The 18,804-nt window shown below is 34.7% G+C and overlaps 1 protein-coding gene across 1 annotated transcript in view; it reads left to right on the plus strand.

Moving 5' to 3' along the window:
• The window catches only part of LOC114049459 (ryanodine receptor 2), an 811,539-nt gene that overhangs the window by 510,959 nt on the left and 281,776 nt on the right, over nucleotides 1–18,804 (plus strand). Inside the window, exons 36-41 of the mRNA XM_027870708.1 lie at nucleotides 2,430–2,656; nucleotides 4,352–5,156; nucleotides 6,589–6,789; nucleotides 7,729–7,834; nucleotides 10,778–10,921; nucleotides 14,716–14,989. Coding sequence (XP_027726509.1) covers nucleotides 2,430–2,656; nucleotides 4,352–5,156; nucleotides 6,589–6,789; nucleotides 7,729–7,834; nucleotides 10,778–10,921; nucleotides 14,716–14,989 — 1,757 coding nt within the window. The remainder of the gene's footprint in view (nucleotides 1–2,429; nucleotides 2,657–4,351; nucleotides 5,157–6,588; nucleotides 6,790–7,728; nucleotides 7,835–10,777; nucleotides 10,922–14,715; nucleotides 14,990–18,804) is intronic.

An 18,804-nucleotide genomic window follows, 5' to 3' on the forward strand; every position in this document is an offset into this window, starting at 1 on the left:
CTCATCTAGATTATTACAATAGCCTCCTAATTGCTTTTCTTACCTTATCTCCCCACTGTAGTCTCTTTTCCATTGTGCATTATGTTTGAAGGCATGATGCCAGGTTAATAGGTGCTTGGTAAATACTTGTTGGTTGATTTATCTCCTTGCTAGAAGACTTCCAGTTATAGGAAACTTAGAACCTATTGAGACATCATATTGCACCTTTGAACTTCTTAAGAAGTTTTTTTTTCCTAACATCAATGTCTAATATCCTTCTCTATAGGTTCTACCTTTGGTTTCTATTTCTTTCTTCTGAGACTCAGCCAAACAAAAACCCATCAAAATTGAGAATTATTTCAGTGGAATAGGTTAAGTATTCAAGACACTACAGTAGTCAATGACTATAGTAATCTATTCTTTGATAAATCCGAAGACCCCAGCTTCTGGGATAAGGACTCACTCTTTGATAGAAAACTGCTGGGAAAACTGGAAAAGAATATGGCAGAAACTAGGCATAGATAGATTAAAATCTCATTCCATATACCAAAATAAAGCCAATATGGGTTCATGATTTAGATATAAAGGCTGATACTGTAAGCAAACTGGGAGAGCAAAGAAAAGTTTACCTATCAGATCTATGAAGAACAGAAGAATTCGTGACCAAACAGGAGATAGAGAACATTATGAAATGCAGAATGGATAACTTTGATTACATTAAATTGAAAAGTTTTTGCACAAACAAAGCCAATGCAACCAAGATTAGAAGGAAAGAAAATTAAGAAAGAAGTTTTACAACCAGTCTCTCTGATAAGGGCCTCATTTCTAAAATATTTAGAGAATAAAGTAAAATTTATAAGAATACAAGTCATTCTCCAATTGATAAATGGTCAAAGGATATGAACAGGCAGTTTTCAGATGAAGAAATTAAAGCCATCTATAGTCATATGAAAAAATGCTCTAAATCACTATTGATTAGAGAAATGCAAATCAAAACAGCTCTGAGGTACCACATCACACCTATCAGATTGGCCAACATGACAAAACAGGAAAATGATAAATGTTGGAGAAGAAGTGGGAAAATTGGAACACTAACACATTGTTGGTAGAGTTGTGAAATGACCCAACTATTTTGAAGAGCAGTTTGGAACTATGCCCAAAGGGCTATAAAAATATGCATACCCTTTGACCTAGCAATAGCACTTCTAGGGCTATACCCCAAAGAAATCATACAAATGGGAAAAGAACCCACATGTACAAAAATATTTATAGCAGCTTTTTTTGTGGTGGCAAAGAATTGGAAATTGAGAGGATGCCCATCAGTTGGGGAATAGCTGAACAAGTTGTGGCATATGAATGTAATGCAATACTCTTGTGCTATAAGAAATGATGAACAGGCTGACTTCAGAAAAACCTGGAAGGACTTGTATGGTCTGATGCTGAGTGAAATAGCAGAAGAAGGAGAAGGTTGTACATAGTAACAGCCACGTTGTGCAATGACTAATATTGATAGACTTAACCTTTTTCAGCAATACAAGAATCTAAGACATCTCCAAAGGTCTCATGATGGAAAATGCTATCCACACCCAAAGAAAGAACTATGGAGTTTGAATGCAGATTGAAGCATACTATTTGCTATTTTTTTTCTTCTGTTGTGTTTTGTTTCCTCTTTCTGGTGGTTCCTCCTATTGGTTCTAATCCTTCCTTACAACATCACTAATGTGAAAATATGTGTGATAGAAATGTGTATGTATAGCCTATATCAGATTGCATGCTGTCTTGGGGAGGGGGGTCAGGAGGGAGGGGGAGAAAAATTTAAAACTCAAAAATTTATGGAAGTGATGGTTGATAAATCAAAATAAATTAATTTTAAAATTGAGGATCATTTTCTATATTCAATTAAATTAATGTTTGTTATAAAAACAAAGATAAAAATTTATGGCTTCTGCCCTCGAAGAACTTATAATCTAATAGGATTTGAGCCCCAGTTCTGTCACAAGCAGGCAGCTCGGTGGCATGATGTGTAGTGTACCAGGCCTGGAGTCAGGAAGGCTCATCTTACTGAGTTCAAATCTGGCCTCAACACTTGCTATCTGTGTCACCCTGAGCAAGTCACTTAAATCAATTTCCTCATCTGTAAAATGAGCTAGAGAAAGAAATGGCAAACCCACTCTAGTATCTTTGCCAAGAAGATATCAAGTGGAGCTATGAAGAGCCAGACGTGACTTAAAGATGACTGACATCTGTCACAACATGTGTCTCTAGTCAGATATTTAACCTGAGTGCCACTTGACCCACTTTCAAAAGAAAGATAATAATGGATGCATTACCAACTTAAAAGTGTCATGAAAAAGGTTCTTTGTAGAATATTAAATGTTATGTAAATGTCAGCTGCTATTAGATTGCAGAATTATTGTGAATGGTCTTTTCTTCCACTTTGCTTTTCTCAGAATGTAATGCCACTGTCAGCTGGATTATTCAAGAGTGAACATAAAAACCCCATCCCACAGTGCCCTCCACGTCTCCATGTGCAGTTTCTCACACATGTTCTTTGGAGCAGGATGCCAAACCAGTTTCTGAAAGTGGATGTTTCCCGAATCAGTGAACGCCAAGGCTGGCTGGTGCAGTGTGTGGATCCTTTGCAGTTCATGTCCCTTCACATCCCAGAGGAGAACAGGTTGTTTTTGTTTGGTTGGTTTTTTATATAAGAGCCTTGGACTTTTCCAGGAAAAATAGGTTGTTATAAAAAGCAAAACAAAATAAAATAAAACAAACACCCTTAATTACGTTTGGTAAGAGACTCTTTTCTTTCAGTCAAATTTGAATTTGATTTTTCCAGTCAAATGCTTAGTGAAAAAATTCAGTTTGTTTAAATTCAATGTAACATACATTTATTAACTGTGCTGGAGACTCAGAAAATGATTGCCATCATTTTATCTATAATATTTCTAACAACATATATAAAATATACAAGTACTCCCTATAATAGAAGAGACACACTCTGGGTGAAGACTTAGGATTGAAAAGATGTGAAGTAGTACATGTCTGTTTTCCTTTGCTTGAGCAACTGGGGGAGATAATCTCATTTTTGATAACTTTAGAACTGGTGGTCTCCTTTTGAGGTTTTACATCATAAAACTTTTTTTAGAAGTACAATTGCCACATGAGTCCACCCTTGTATTAAGTAATTATCTCTGGAGGTTTACATACACTCTTGCTGGAGTCAGGTACATTATTGATGCTCTCTTGTTTCGAATAGTAACACTTCTACTCTTCAGCTCTGAAATTCTCATGATTCTTTCAGTTTGGGGTAAGTGTTAATGTCTGTGTATGTGTATTTAATTATAGTCAAATATTTTTGATATGGCAGAAGCAGAAGTCACAGATATATCTTCCTGCCTCTGGGAAATATAGTCTATGTGATCCTGGACAAATGACTAAACCTCTCAGTGCTCTAGGCCCCTCTCTGATACAAATGACAAAGAAGATGCTGACACCTATTAGGAAAGGAGGTTTCTTGTCTTGGGGTTTCCCTTTGCTATGAAAATCAGAGTGTCTTTCCCCAGCCCTATGTTGCTACCTCATATGTATTTTGTTTAATAATTCAGTTCATAAAATTGAAACTTTAATAATGATTGTTTTTATAATGAATTGAGTTGCTTCTTGTATAGTGTGATAAAGCCCTCGAGGTTTAGAAGCTCAGAGTCTATCAACTCAGTTTTTGGTTTTTCAAAAAGAACCATGTAGTATTCGGATGAGTTCTGCATGAAGAGCAAAGATTCCGTTTGGACATGTGTAATAGATATGCTGTAATAAAGAAGATGCAGATTTACTTCCATAAGTCTGGCTCCCAAAAGGGCTTAGAGTAGACATTGACTAAATTTATGCTTTAACTATCTTCAGATGCATTTTTAAAATTTAATTCAGCAAACATTTTGTAAAGTGCCTATTGTGTGAAGAACACTATTCACTAGGAAAAATATGAGGATTGGCTAAGATGTAGACTCCACCCTCATGGAGGTTGAAGTTTAGCAGGGAAATGGGTATGGCACATGTACAAATAACTATTCAAATGTCAGTGATAGCATATCTCTAATTAGTGAGAAGATGACCTTATTTAAATGGCACCTGGGCTGTTTCCTTTTGTAAAAAATGCATCTTTTATAATGTGAATAAATACTGTTTAATATATATTTTTAAAACTTTGGATTTCCATTGCTTATTAAAATTAGTGGCCTCAGTTGTTGATACTGAAACTATATTAATATCTATCTAAATAACTTTATATCTACTGTTCCCCATTTTTTTCTCTCATGCAGGATTTTTAATATTTTTCTTTAAGCTTGTTGCTAATGCTCATAATCTTTTGCAGGTCTGTAGATATATTAGAATTGACGGAACAAGAAGAATTGTTGAAGTTTCACTATCATACCCTCCGCTTGTACTCAGCTGTCTGCGCTCTTGGGAACAACAGGGTGGCCCATGCCTTATGCAGCCATGTGGATGAACCCCAGCTTCTCTATGCCATTGAGAACAAGTACATGCCAGGCCTGTTGCGCACAGGCTATTATGACCTGCTGATCGACATTCACCTTAGCTCCTATGCTACAGCCAGGCTGATGATGAACAGTGAATTCATTGTCCCCATGACAGATGAGACAAAGAGTATCACCCTTTTCCCTGATGAGAACAAAAAGCATGGCCTCCCAGGGATAGGCCTCAGCACTTCCCTGAGGCCAAGGATGCAGTTTTCATCTCCCAGTTTTGTAAGCATTAGTAACGAGTACTACCAATATAGCCCTGAGTTCCCGCTGGACATCTTAAAATCCAAGACCATACAGATGCTGACAGAGGCTGTTAAGGAGGGCAGCCTCCATGCTCGGGACCCCGTAGGGGGGACCACTGAATTCCTCTTTGTACCTCTCATTAAACTTTTCTATACCCTACTAATCATGGGGATCTTTAATAATGAGGACTTGAAACACATTTTGCAGCTGATTGAGCCCAGTGTGTTTAAAGAAGCTGCCAATCAGGAGGAAGAAAGTGAGGTGCTGGAGAAGGAACTTAACACTGAAGACCCAGTGCTGGAAGGAGGAGGTGAAGAAGAAACCAAAGGAAAAAAGATACCCAAGGAAGGATTGCTTCAAATGAAACTTCCTGAGCCTGTTAAATTGCAGGTAATTTTATGGAATTTAGGAAATTTAGGAAAATTTCCCTGTAATTCTCCCTGTATGATTTAGAATTTTTATTTTAACCCTCACTTGTAATGCATTGCCAAATTCTGATATTTGAAATCTTGTGTGTGTGTATACGTGTGTGTGTGTGTTTATGTATAGCACCAATTCTATGCCAGGCACTGTGGAAACAAAGACAAAAGTGAAACAGACTCTGCCCTCAAGTAGCTTACTGTCTAGGTAGGAAAAAATGCATATACATATAGAGGTATAAAAATATACATACAAAGTAAATACAAAGTAATTTTGGAAAAAGACACTAGTGATTGCGGAATCAGGAAAGACTTCATATAGAAGGTGATATCTGAGCTGAGCCTTGAAGGGAACTAGGGAATAGGTGTAGGTTGAGGAGAGAATAAATACTTGGTATGGAGGGATAGCCCGAGCAAAGGTCCAATCATAGACCTTTGCATTGGCTGCCCCAGAATACCTAGATGGGAGGTGGAGTGTAGAATATATGACACACAAAGTAAGAAGACCAGTTTAGCTGGACTGTAGTATATATCAAGGCAAGTAATATGTTTCAGGGCTGGAAAAAGTGGATTTGGGCCAGATTATGAAGGGATTTAAATGGTAAAAAGAAAATTGTATATTTGGTCCTAGAAGTTAAGTTCATATGTTGATTGCCCATATGCAAGATGGTATCACATCTGAAATAGGCAAATAGTGATGTTAACCTTTAATTTCATCAATAAGGGGACAGAGAGAGGAACTTTTACCTTCTCTGATGCTCTAAATAAAACTGTCAAGGTTTCTTCCTTATTGTTTTTTGGGAAAAGGCATCAGGAAGATGACAAAATGTATTTTTAGTTATTCTCTCTTATTAATAATTTCCTTTTTTCTTCTTTAGCTTTGGAAAAAATTATTACTAGATATGTTAGTTAGTTAGAAATACATAAAGATAGGATATATCTTTCCATTCCCAGTGGTATGTGACTTTTAAATGGCACAAATTTGTTTTGCACAAATATGTGTAAAAATCATTACACCAAAGTTTTGTCTTAATGTATTACAAGTACCTTCTGCAGAGTTCATAATTTTGTTCTGTTTCCATCTCCAGAGACCATATGATATTTTTCTTAAAGAGCTCCTTCCATATATTGATACCACAATCGCTGTTGAATGACACTAAATAGTTTTCTGAACTTGGACAGCATCAGTCTATGAATAGGCAGATGTCTACCCTATGTGGGCTGTAATATGTGGGTATATAGTTTTATATATGTATATATAGTTACATATGTATGCACACATACATGTAATTACACACACACATACATATACACACTTCAGTTATGTATATGCTCCATGGAACAGTTTTAATCTTTATGAAGGAAGAATTAAATGTGATGATCTGTCTTGCTTGTCTTTTCAGATGTGTCTTCTACTTCAGTACCTCTGTGATTGCCAGGTACGGCACAGAATAGAAGCCATTGTTGCCTTCTCCGATGATTTTGTAGCTAAGCTTCAAGATAATCAACGTTTTCGATATAATGAAGTTATGCAAGCCTTAAACATGTCTGCAGCATTAACAGCTAGGAAAACAAAGGAATTTCGATCTCCACCCCAAGAGCAGGTACAATCCAGCCAGCTGAAATGAAAATTCCTCTTTTCTATCCTAGGTATAGTTCATTCAGATTTATGTCATGAGGAATCAAACCACATATTTTACTCTATGTAATGTAATGATTTCTTCACATTACTTTTTTCTTTGGGGTAACAGTGTTGTGTTCATGCAGTGCTTGCCTTTTTGAGGCCTTACTTGTTATGAACACAAATTACTTTAAAGTCCTTATTTAATCTTGCAGAGAAATTTTGTGCACAACTTTGCAACAGGAGTCAATGAAGATTAATTCATCCTGTTGATATAAGAGGAGGTACAATGAAACGTAAATCACATTTGGTTATGTTGTTGTCGTTGAGTTGTTTCAGTTGTGTTTAACTCTTCGTGACCCCATTTGGGATTTTCTTGGCAAAAATACTGGAGTGGTTTGCCATTTTCTTCTCTGGCTCATTTTACAGATGAAGGACAGAGGCAAGCAGGGTTAAGTTACTTGTTCAGGGTCACACATCTAGTAAGTGTCTGAGGAGTATTTGAACTCAGGAACCTGAGTGTTCCTGATTCCCAGTCCAGTGCTCTATCCACTGTGCCACCTAGCTGCCCCTTGGTAATATTACTGAGGTTAAATATTCTAAAAGTTCAAATGACTTTAGCAGATTGGAATTAGGGAAAAAGAAAGCTAATGCTGTATGAGCACTCTTCAGTATTATGAAACTTTAAAATAATTTGAGCCTGTTATCTTTTTCACTGGTTGGCATTCCTTTGATAATAACCAAGTAGGCAAGAATTAAGTTGTATATGCAACATATTTTGAAAACTCTCAATCCTTTACCAAGTCAGAAGATATTTCCATGATTTTCCTTTGAAGCTTCTTTCCTCACATCTATTCTAAAATACCTAAAGAGATTGTTCTCTCTTTTCACTTTTTTTTTCTTTTATCTTTCTTTCTGTCAGATCAATATGCTCCTAAATTTTAAGGATGAGAAAAATGAATGTCCATGTCCAGAAGACATTAGGGACCAACTCTTAGACTTCCATGAAGATTTGATGACACATTGTGGTAATGTTTTCTTTGTACTCTAGTACCTAACACAGATTTGGCACTTAATTGCTTGTTGAATGAATAAATGAATAAATATTGTTGAAAGTGGGATGTGGTTTCTAACCTGGTTTAAGAGAGGGACAGACCATGCAACTTTTCACAGTTACTTTAAATTCTTCAGTTCTGTTAGGGGAAAAAAAAACAGGTAGATCAATTGTCAAAAATTTCTTTTTCTTAAGAAGTAGACATGTGCAAGTGTAGAGATTTTTATTTTATTTGAATGATGCTCACTCAGATCTAGATGAAAAGATACTATTGTATCATTTGATTTAACATATAAAATCTTTTTGGGGCTTCACTAAACATCTGCCAGAAGATTGGAAACCAGGTTCAAGCAATCCAAGACACATGTTATTCTAGTGATATTTAAATCCCAAAGTAATTATCTAGACGAGAAATATGGTAAAATGAGAAGTATATCATTTCATAAATAATATATTTATATTTTATATATATATATAAAATAAATAATATATTTATTTTATTTCACAAATAAAAAATAAAGGCACTGATTCACTGAGTCGTAGATTGTTTAAAGAGACCTTAATGGTTTGCTAGTCTAATCTGCCACATAGGCTAGCTCTGACCAATGGTCACCCAACTTTTTACTTCTCATTGCTTTTAGCAGGAGGAGCTTAATATTCCCAAAGCAAGACAATACATTTAATTTTGAACATATTTAACTATAAGAGAATTGTTTCTGATACTGAGCTCAAGTATGCTTTTCTCTGACTGGCATTGTTTGGTCCAGAGAAGTCTAATCCTATTTATAAATAAAAGTACTTTGTATATTTTGAAACACTTCTTGTGTCCTTCTTTTTTAGACTAAATATCCCCTTTTCTTTCATGTATCCATTATTCAAGTCACTCTGAAAATGCTGTAGTTTAATTATTGATTCTTTTTCAAGGTTATAGTTCACTTGAAACAAAAAAATTTATCAGAATTGTCATAGTGAAGTCTTTGGAAGTGATTGAAAAAAACAAACCCATTACTAATGGCATCAATTTACATAAAACTGATTTCAAAATTAATAATTTTTACAATTCTAATGGTACATACAATTTAGTGAGAAATACATGAATATTTTCTTTCAATTACTATTTTTAATTAGGAACACTGTAATAGCTTAACTGGCCAGATAATTCACTCAGATTTTTTTCTTTATACATAACCTAATATTTTCAAAGGTCATTATTTTAATTCACCATGCTTTTGCTTTAAAATTTTGAATTTTGTTGTGAAATTACATCGTAACTTTTCCTAAACAGTTTTTAGAAGCTCAGTACAATACACTGACCATCAAGATTATTAGAAGTAATCCCAAAGTATAGATAGCTAACATCATAATTGTATTTCATCTACATTTGGGATTCATTACTAGAACTTGTTTTGTAAATTTTTTTTTTATGATGAGAATATTGGATATTCACACTTTACTCTCTTACCTTTTTTCTCAGTATTACACAATTATCTCTCATGGGATTTGGAACAATATTTTTTGTCCAGACCTGTGATGTTATTAGGTTGGGAAATTCTTTATATGAAAACTCCCTCCATTGATACAGATTGGTAACTTATTAATAGTGGAAAATTTAAGAAATAGATAGCACTGACTTTATATGTGTAAGACAGACTTACTGCCTACTGTTTGCTACATATTGTTGTATGTGTATGCATTCAACAATCCATTCTAGACCATTAATTCTCCTCTGTTCTGTTCCCCACCCCTACTGCTACGTGCTACATGAGCATGAGTTCTACAGCTGCTGATGTAACCCTGTGTGGGATACAGTAATGCCTATTATTCTATTTTTAAGGTTGCATTAGGGGAGATGTGTTTCTGTGATGTCAAGTTAAAACTTGGAATTAGTTTTTCCCCCTGAAAGGTTGCTATAAATTGAGGTTAGATTTTATAGCGCTCTTAATACTATAGCTGAGTCCTATTATGAAAAAAAATAGGCTTTTATGGGCTATCCTAGAAACTGTAACATTATTTCTACCAGAATGAATTTCTGTAAATGAATTTCCGTAAAACATATTCTTCAGCATATTGAAAACAGTCAGTATTTCATTCAGTTTGTTTCCATACGTATCCATAAACCTTTTAGAAATGGCGTGCAAAATAGCTGACTACTATTCTTAGTTGCTGGGGGTGAAATGGAGTGCAGGAGCTAAGGAGTATTGAGAGGAACCTCTTCTAAAACACCTGCCACATATTTTCCAATAATTAAAGATTCATTTTATTTACCTAGTTCCTCTTTTAAAATTAAAATGTACCCTAGATTTTTAGACTATCATTCATGGATCCTTTATTGAGAATTTTTTAAATTGAATAATCAGACTGCTTTCTTACTAACACCTACCTGAAATCAACTGAAGTACTGAAAGGCAAATGTTGATTGGTAGAGAGGAGATGGGAAGGATAATTTTGAAGATTGGAGAGGAATAGACAAAATTGGAGCCTTGAGGAGCCAGAAGGTTCTGGGCTCTTTGTAGGTAGGGGTGAAGAGCTGCCAGGATATGGGGAAAGGGTCGAGTCTGGATTGGCAGAGAATCATTAAACGTGGCACCAGTAACACCAGTTCATATGGTTGAAGAGTATACTAGAATAATTGTAGGATCTCCTGCCTGACTTTCATTTTCTCTGTAACTCTGGGCTAATAGGTATTATATCCTAAAGAGGCAAAGATATAGCTGCTAATATGATTTCACAGTGGGAAAGTATCATAAGTGAATATTCCCTACACTAAAGTTTTGATCATAACCCTAGTCATGAGTGACAGCTATGTTCCATGCTGATGAAAATCATTTCTGCCGAATATAGAGAGAGAGGTCTGCAGCTGGTTTCTGTTTGCAAAAGGTATCTTATTTGTATTTCTCTTCTGGCTTTTATATTTTAGGAATTGAACTGGATGAAGATGGAGCTCTGGATGGAAATAGTGATTTAACAATTAGAGGAAGGCTGCTTTACTTGGTAGAAAAAGTGACATACCTAAAGAAGAAACAAATGGAGAAACCAATTGAAAATGACTCCAAAAAGCCCTGTAAGCAGTATTAAATGGTAGTGCTTAAGAAAACAAGTAACATAACTATTTTTAAAAAATGAAATTTCAGTTTCTCACAAGAACTAACCTTTAGAATTCATTTAACTCCTAAAAGAATAGACTCTGAAGAGTCAACCAAGGTTGACCTTAAACATGAGGTGATTGTAAAATAGCCTTTAAAAATCAGTTTAGGTATTAGTTTTGTTTTCTTTTCTTTCTGCACACCTTCAATTTGTAACAATATAGTAAAATATATTGCAGACTTTTAAGGCTTTTTGTTAATTTTGTCAGTGAATTGGGTTGCAAGAATAATGGACAATAAAATATGTTGACATTGTTCTTAATAAGTTTTAACATTTTGAAAGTCTCACACACCATGATTGATTCAGTTTAAAACAAATGTTGAAGTTTGTAGTTGTGTAATATGTTTCTTTTAGCATATATTTCACTTTAAAAATAGAAGGTGTTACCCTAGAAAGAGAGAGAAACAAGGAAAAATGAATCTCTTACTTTTCCTCTCTCTTGGGTACCAGGAGCTTCCAGTAACCCAAATTAATCAGATTAGGGATTAATCAGAGATAAGAACTCTCTGATATTGCCTTTAATACCTTGTAAAGACTTCCATCTTCTTCTTACTAAAACAGTGAGAAACTGCTTCTTTAGTTGCTTAGGCATATTTCCTAAATAACGTAGTAGTCTTTTGTGCTATGTTTTGGTCTTTAGTGCTATAGGATATGCAGATGGATATTTAAGATATGCAGAGATGAGATTTAACTGTTTCCTACAGCCACTTGTACGCCATTGAGTCATTTGAGGTTCAGTTAATTTGTTGTAAAAGCTGTCATCCATATCTATTTAAAGAATGTTACTCCATCACATTGAAGAAAAAAATACTTTGAAAAAACTGTAAATAAGAATATTTTTCATTAAGAGTTAAGATTTCCTGGCAGAAGGGATCAGTATTCACCTTCTTGTTGTGTAGGAAAAAAAAAAAGAATCATTAATGTAGACCTGAAAACCACAGAACAGGCAAAAGATCTATGTAAGTGGAAACTTTAGAGGGACAAAAGACATCCTATATTTTTTGCCCATTTCTTTGATTGGAGAACTAAGGTAAATGACAGGACAGGCTGTTGGGCAGTTGCTATATTTTTATCTTTTGAGACAAAAAAAGTGGGAAGTGGCGGCCAAGAATAGCATTTTGCTTTTACTGAAGCGTATTTTTCCTTTACCAGCCATTAATTAGAAAAGTGAAACTCAATACCAAAGAGAAAAAGATTTAAACATGACAGTTGAAATTCAGAGTTAACACCAGGGGGCCTACAGCTTCTAGCAGTAGTCATCAAATTCCTGTTAACCAACTGAGAAACAGCAGAACTTCAAACTTCATTGTTGCTTTTTAAGAACTGTATATTTAAGCTGTAAGAGAACCCCAGCTTTTATTAGATGGCAGAAGCTGAAGAAAAATTGAGGAATAATAAAATGAGCTAGGTACCTTCTTTACCTAGATAATTTTTTTTCCACACCCGTGCTTTAGATAAGATTGTTTCTTGTTTCTTTATAGGAATGATATAGTTCTATTTTTGTAATAGTTTTTTTCACCTAGCAAAAATGTATTATACAGGGTGTTCCAAAAGTCTCAGTTTAGTTTTAAGCCGTTGGCAAGTCAATAAACATGTCCATCCAACAAAGGAGACTGAGAAGAATCTGTGGGACAGGTAGAAGGAAAACTAGGAGAGAGCAGTATCACTACAACCTAGAGAGAAGAAAGCATAAAGAAGAGGATGATCTAAGGCAGTAGAGGAGTCAAAACAAGTATGAGGACTGAGAAAAAGCCATTAGATTTTTATACACACACCCAAAATATATACATACATTTATACTTATGTATTTACATTTTACACACACACACACACACACACACACACACACACACACACACACACAAGTATTGTTGTTATTCAGTCCTGTCCGAGTCTTCATGACTCCATTACTGGAATGGTTTGCCATTTCCTTCTCCAGCTCATTTAACATATGAGGAAACTGAGGCCAGTAGGCTTACCTGTCTTTCCCAAGGTCACACGACCAGTCAGTGTCTGAGGCTGCATTTGACCTTGGGTCCTTCTGATTCTAGGCCCGGCAATCTATTTTCTGCACCACCTAGCTGCCCACATATACATAAGAACACACACACACACATACACAAACTCACACACACTCCATATATATATGTATGTTTATGTATACCTTTCATCTCATTATACATTATAAACAATTTATTTTATGTGTTCACTTATACTGTGTTGTTTCCCACATGCCATTTCCCATTATTTTTGATGTAATGTTATGCATCTTAAGTATCAGTTTAGAAGATCCCAATTGTTCAAAATTTAATGATTCCAATGAATGAATTAAAAAACATTTATTAAGTGCTTATTTTGTTTACGTGTGCTAGGCACTTTAAAAGTGCTGAGCATACAAATATAAAAGTGAGCCAGTCTCTGTCCTCAAAGAGTTTGTTTACATTTTAACAAGGGGAGAGGACACAGAGAGTAATAGTGGTCAGGGAAGGGAGATTTGGTCTCTGGGGAGTCACAGGAAATATAATTCTGGCACCTGATTTATAATATAATACTTACTACATTCTGAAATACCTCTGCTTCAGTGCTTAAGTATTATTAAGTACCTACAACTCTTCATACCTTAGTAGACAATTTCCTTAGCTGATTGCCTATTTGGCTTGCCCTGAATATTGAGACCCTTAAATTTAGAATTTAGATAGACTGAAACTCAAACAACTGAAACACAGTCTGTTTCCAGGACTGTGCTTGAAGATTTTATAGGACGTACCAGGCTTTATGCTTCACTGGTATAGTCTTTAAGAAGCCAGGGTCATCATGTCAAAATGAGGCATTGGAGTAGGACTTAATAATAGGTGTCTATATGTAAGTAATAATAAAATGGCTAAATAATAACATTCCCAAAGAAACAAAAAATTGGTGTTCTTTGATAATAATTATAAATTTAATATTTGTAGTATTCATTACAGAGTTGGTGGGATGAAGATGAGTAGAACAAAGCCAGAAAAATTTTGAGGCAATATGAAGTCTTCTTCTAGAGATAATACATTTATATAAATTTGAATTAGAAAACATAGATGTAAGCACTACAATTTTGAAACAGTTTCAAATACTTAAATTAGGACTGTGCCTCTTCTAAGATGGACTATGAATTTTCCCCTTGGAATTATCATCACTGTTACTAATAAATGTGTTTTGAACATAGAATATATGTGTAGCGAGTCAATAATATGAGGTTCCACTGTGTACCTGTAATACATGGAGCAAAAGGAGGATAAACTGTGTATATTAATAATTTTTTAAAGATGTCAGAAGTTGTAAGATTATTATGTCAACAAATGTAAACATTTTATTTTGATTAAATTCACATACCACTATTACTAATGTGAATATTTTTAAAATAATTTTGGAATTTTTTACTATAGATTATTATTACGTGTCTAAATATATATTACTCATAGTTTCTGTTGTATGGAACTAAAACGTTTTTATTAATATTTCTATAGTAAAGTATTTTGAAGATATATTTAAATTCACCATGTTATCTATCATAAGAGTTCCTCTTATGAATTATTTTCTATGCATAATACTCTTAGTCATTTCATACTAAAATAAAGACCAGACAGTAAGTAGGGATATAGGAATGAATTAATCTCTCTCTCTCTCTTTCTCTCTTTCTCTGTCTCTCTCTCTCTTCCTGTTTTATTTTCCTAGCCACTCTTCAGCAGTTGATCTCTGAGACAATGGTGCGATGGGCTCAGGAGTCTGTCATTGAAGACCCTGAGTTGGTGAGGGCCATGTTTGTATTACTACATCGCCAATATGATGGCATTGGTGGTTTAGTTCGGGCATTACCAAAGACTTATACCATAAATGGAGTCTCAGTGGAAGATACCATCAACTTGCTGGCATCTCTTGGACAAATTCGTTCTCTACTAAGTGTCAGGATGGGCAAAGAAGAAGAGAAGCTTATGATCCGTGGATTAGGGTAAATTAACTGACTTTTGTACAGTACTTTGTCCCCCATAAATTTCTTATTTCTTATTGTATTCCAATAGTAAATGGTATCAGTTAATTTCAACTTTTCAAAGTGGCCATTTGAGCATTTGATTTTTTACTGTTTCTAAAATGTTATGCTTTATTAATTTTTAAATCTTTAAGAAGTCCCAACACAAAAGTTACTTGATGGTGAAGGGCCTTGAATTCATACTATATGTATGAGGACTAATTGGAAGAAACAAGAATGTTTAATCTATAGAAGGAAGGTGTTCATTTAGACTTAGGAGGTTCATAATAGAAATGCCTTCTAGAATTTGATGAGCTGTAACTTGAAAGAGAGATAAGACTTGTTATAGTTGGCCCTAGAGAGTAAAACTAGGAGCATTGGCTACAAAAAAGGCAAATTTAGGTCCGATTCATCAACAAGCATTGATTTAGCACCTCTATATACCAGGCACTTTCTAGGCTTTGAAATCCTGCCCTCAAAAAACTTAAATTCCACTGGGGATGTACAACATGATTGCAGTTAAGCCAATATAAGGTATAAACAAAATAAAAACAGTCATTATTTGGCAGGGTGTACTAACAATGGCAAGAGTTGGAAAGGCCTTTTGAAAGAGTTGGGACATATTGAGCTAAATAGTTTCTGATATCTCTTCTACCTTTGAAATTCTGTGATTTGGATCACTGAATGTTAGCATGATAATACTATTCACAGCAGTTTTTAGGAACAAAGACTAATTGAGTAATATGAGCATTTGTGGAGTAAGGTGTTAAATGTGCAGTTTTATTTAAGACTTAAGCCAAGAATTATGAACTTTGACATTTAATACTATTTGGTATTTGGTTGTGTTGTTTTTAACTCTGGGCAACTAGGTGGCAAAGTAGATAGGGCTCCAAGCCTGAGTTAGGAAGACTCTTCTTTATGAGTTCAAATCCGGCCTCAGACACTTACTAGCTGTGTCACTCTGGTCCAAGTCCCTTAACCCTGCTTGCCTCAGTTTCCTCATCTGTAAAAATGATCTGGAGAAGGAAATGGCAAACCATTCCAGTATCTTTGCCAAGAAAACCCCAAATGGGTCTCAAAGAGTCAGACCTGACTGAAATGAGTGAATAACTCATTAGTGATATTCCAAAAGGGAATTCTCACTGAATGGGAGGTTGGGCTAGATGACCTCTTAAGTAACTTTCAATTCAAGAATTCTATGATTTTGTGATAGTTTTTTTTAAAAAAATATTTTGTATCTGTCATCAAGCTTTAGGAATCATATTTCTATGGCACACACACACGTCTGTATGTAATATAGACATATATACATGTATAGGCAAATAACTATATTAAGGACCATTGAGCATGATATTAATAACAATTGATGATTTTTTATTTTGTTTTTAGCACCAAGGTAGCACACTTATTGTCTACTAAGTGCCTCTAGAAGCGATTGTATTTATTTGTAAGTTTCCTTTGAAATAAATTAAAAATATACAACTTAAATATTAAAAGTCATAGAACAAAAAATACAAGAGAACCTTCCCAGTGACTAAGGAATGAGTTCCTAACCAAAGAGGAGATAAGTTCAAGAAGAAAAGATAAAATAGAGAATTTGGATTACATGAAAGTAAAAAGTTTTTACATGTACAAAACCAAAGCAATTAGAACATGAAAGGAAGCTATTGCCTAAGAAAAAATCCTTATTTGAAATATCTCTGAAAAGGGTTTGGTAATATATATATGCATATGCATATGTGATGTGTAAGACTTCTAATTTTAAATTATAGCTATATGCATATATAATGTGAGAAAGCAAATGAAAAAAAAAGAACAAGAATCCCTAAAATTATTTTTTAGAACTGAGCACATTAGTTGTAGTGGTATGTGAATGCTGTTATGGGTGGGCCCAACTCAATTTTCTACCTCCTTAGTTAAGGTTTAGAATGAAATGAGGCACTCATTTGACTCTTAATAAAAGGAGATTTACTTAGCCATATAATAGAAAAGATATTCAATAAGGATATTCCAACTTAACTTAAATAGATACCTTTGTTTCTATATGCATATTCTTTTGGTCAGCAGGTCACAGTGCTTTAAACATAGTAGATACTTCTTAATGTTTATTGAACATTAGTCCTTGTGGCTTCACAGTGGTCTTGGAACATCTGCAAAGTCTCAGATTCTTCACTCCATTTAAGCAGGCCTTTTTATGTGCTTAGGTGACCAAGAAGCCACATTAGTAGAATCAGAGGCTGTCAAGAAGCTGCTTAGGCCTCAGCTACCTGAGCTCATCAAGGCCTTGGGATAGCTTTGTCACATCTCCAGGGGGGAAGAAAAACAGCTTTATTTGCATGGGATAAGGGTACCCTTAGGACGTTGCTCATACCATACCATCCCTTGTTACAGAGAATAACAATGAAAAGAAAAGATAACTCAGCAAAGCTAACCAACATATTGACTGCATCTGACAGGGATAGCCGATGTACCATACTCATCTTCTCCCACCTTTTCAAGGAAGGGAGGTGCGTTTTCTTTTTTTTTTTTTCCTTCAAGATTTTCTTTTTTTTTTTGATTTATTTTATTTTAGTATTTTATTTTTCCCCAGTTACATGTAAAAACAATTTTTAACATTAGTGTTTGAAACTGAGTTCCAAGTTCTCTCCTTTCCTTCCTCCCCACCCCCCCCACACCCTTCATTGAGAAGACAAGCAATTTAATATAGGTTATACTTGTGTAGTCATGCATAACTTATCCATAATAGTCATGTTTTGAAAGAAAAAAAAGACCAAAAAAAATCAAGAAAAATAAAGAAAGTAAAAAAAGCAGGTTTCCATCTGTATTCATACATCATTAGTTTTTTCTCTGGGGTTAGATAACATTTTTCATCATAAGTCCTTCAGAGTTGTCTTGGATCATTGTATTGCTGAGAATAGCTAAGTCATTCACAGCTGATCATTTTATAATATGCTATTACTTTCTACATAGTACATTTCAATTTGCATCAGCCCATGCAAGTCTTTTCTGAGAGCATCCTGCTCATCATTTCTTATAATACAATAGTATTCCATCATAATCACATGCCACAACTTGTTCAGCTATTCCCCAATTGATGGACATCCCCTCAATTTCTGATTCTTTGCCACCAGAAAAGAGCTGCTATAATGATTTTTGTATATAATTATGTATGTGTTTATGTATATGTATATGTGTGTGTGTGTGTGTGTGTGTGTATTTATCCTTTTCTTTTTTGTTTTTTATTTCTTTTGGGATACTGACCTAGTAGTGGTATTGCTAGGTCAAAGGGTATACATGGTTTTATAGTCCTTTGGATATAGTTCCAAATTGCTCTACAGAATGCTTGAATCAGTTCACAACTCCACCAACACTGCATTAGTGTCTCATTTCTCCCACATCCCCTCCAACATTTGTCATTTACCTTTTCTGTTCTATTAGCCAATGTAATAGGCAGGAGGTATTACCTCAGAATTGTTTTGATCTGCATTTCTCCACTCAGTAGTGAGAGTAGTTTTTCATATAGCTATAGATAGCTTTGATTACTTCATCTGAAAACTGATCATATCTTTTGATCATTTATCAATTGGGGAATGGCGCTTATTTTTATAAATTTGATTCAGTACTCTATATGTTTGAGAAATGAGGCCTTCATCAGAGAAACTTGCTTCAAAATTTTTTTCACAGTTACAATTGCTAATTATATTTCTCTCCATCCTAATCTCTCTCCCCCTGTTTATTCTATTCTTTCTCCTCACCCTGTCCCTCTTCAAAAGTATTTTGCTTCTGATTACTCCCTC

Source organism: Vombatus ursinus, unplaced genomic scaffold (genome assembly GCF_900497805.2).
Source record: "Vombatus ursinus unplaced genomic scaffold, bare-nosed wombat genome assembly UNPS02014798.1, whole genome shotgun sequence".
Classification (NCBI taxonomy): Eukaryota; Metazoa; Chordata; class Mammalia; order Diprotodontia; family Vombatidae; genus Vombatus; species Vombatus ursinus.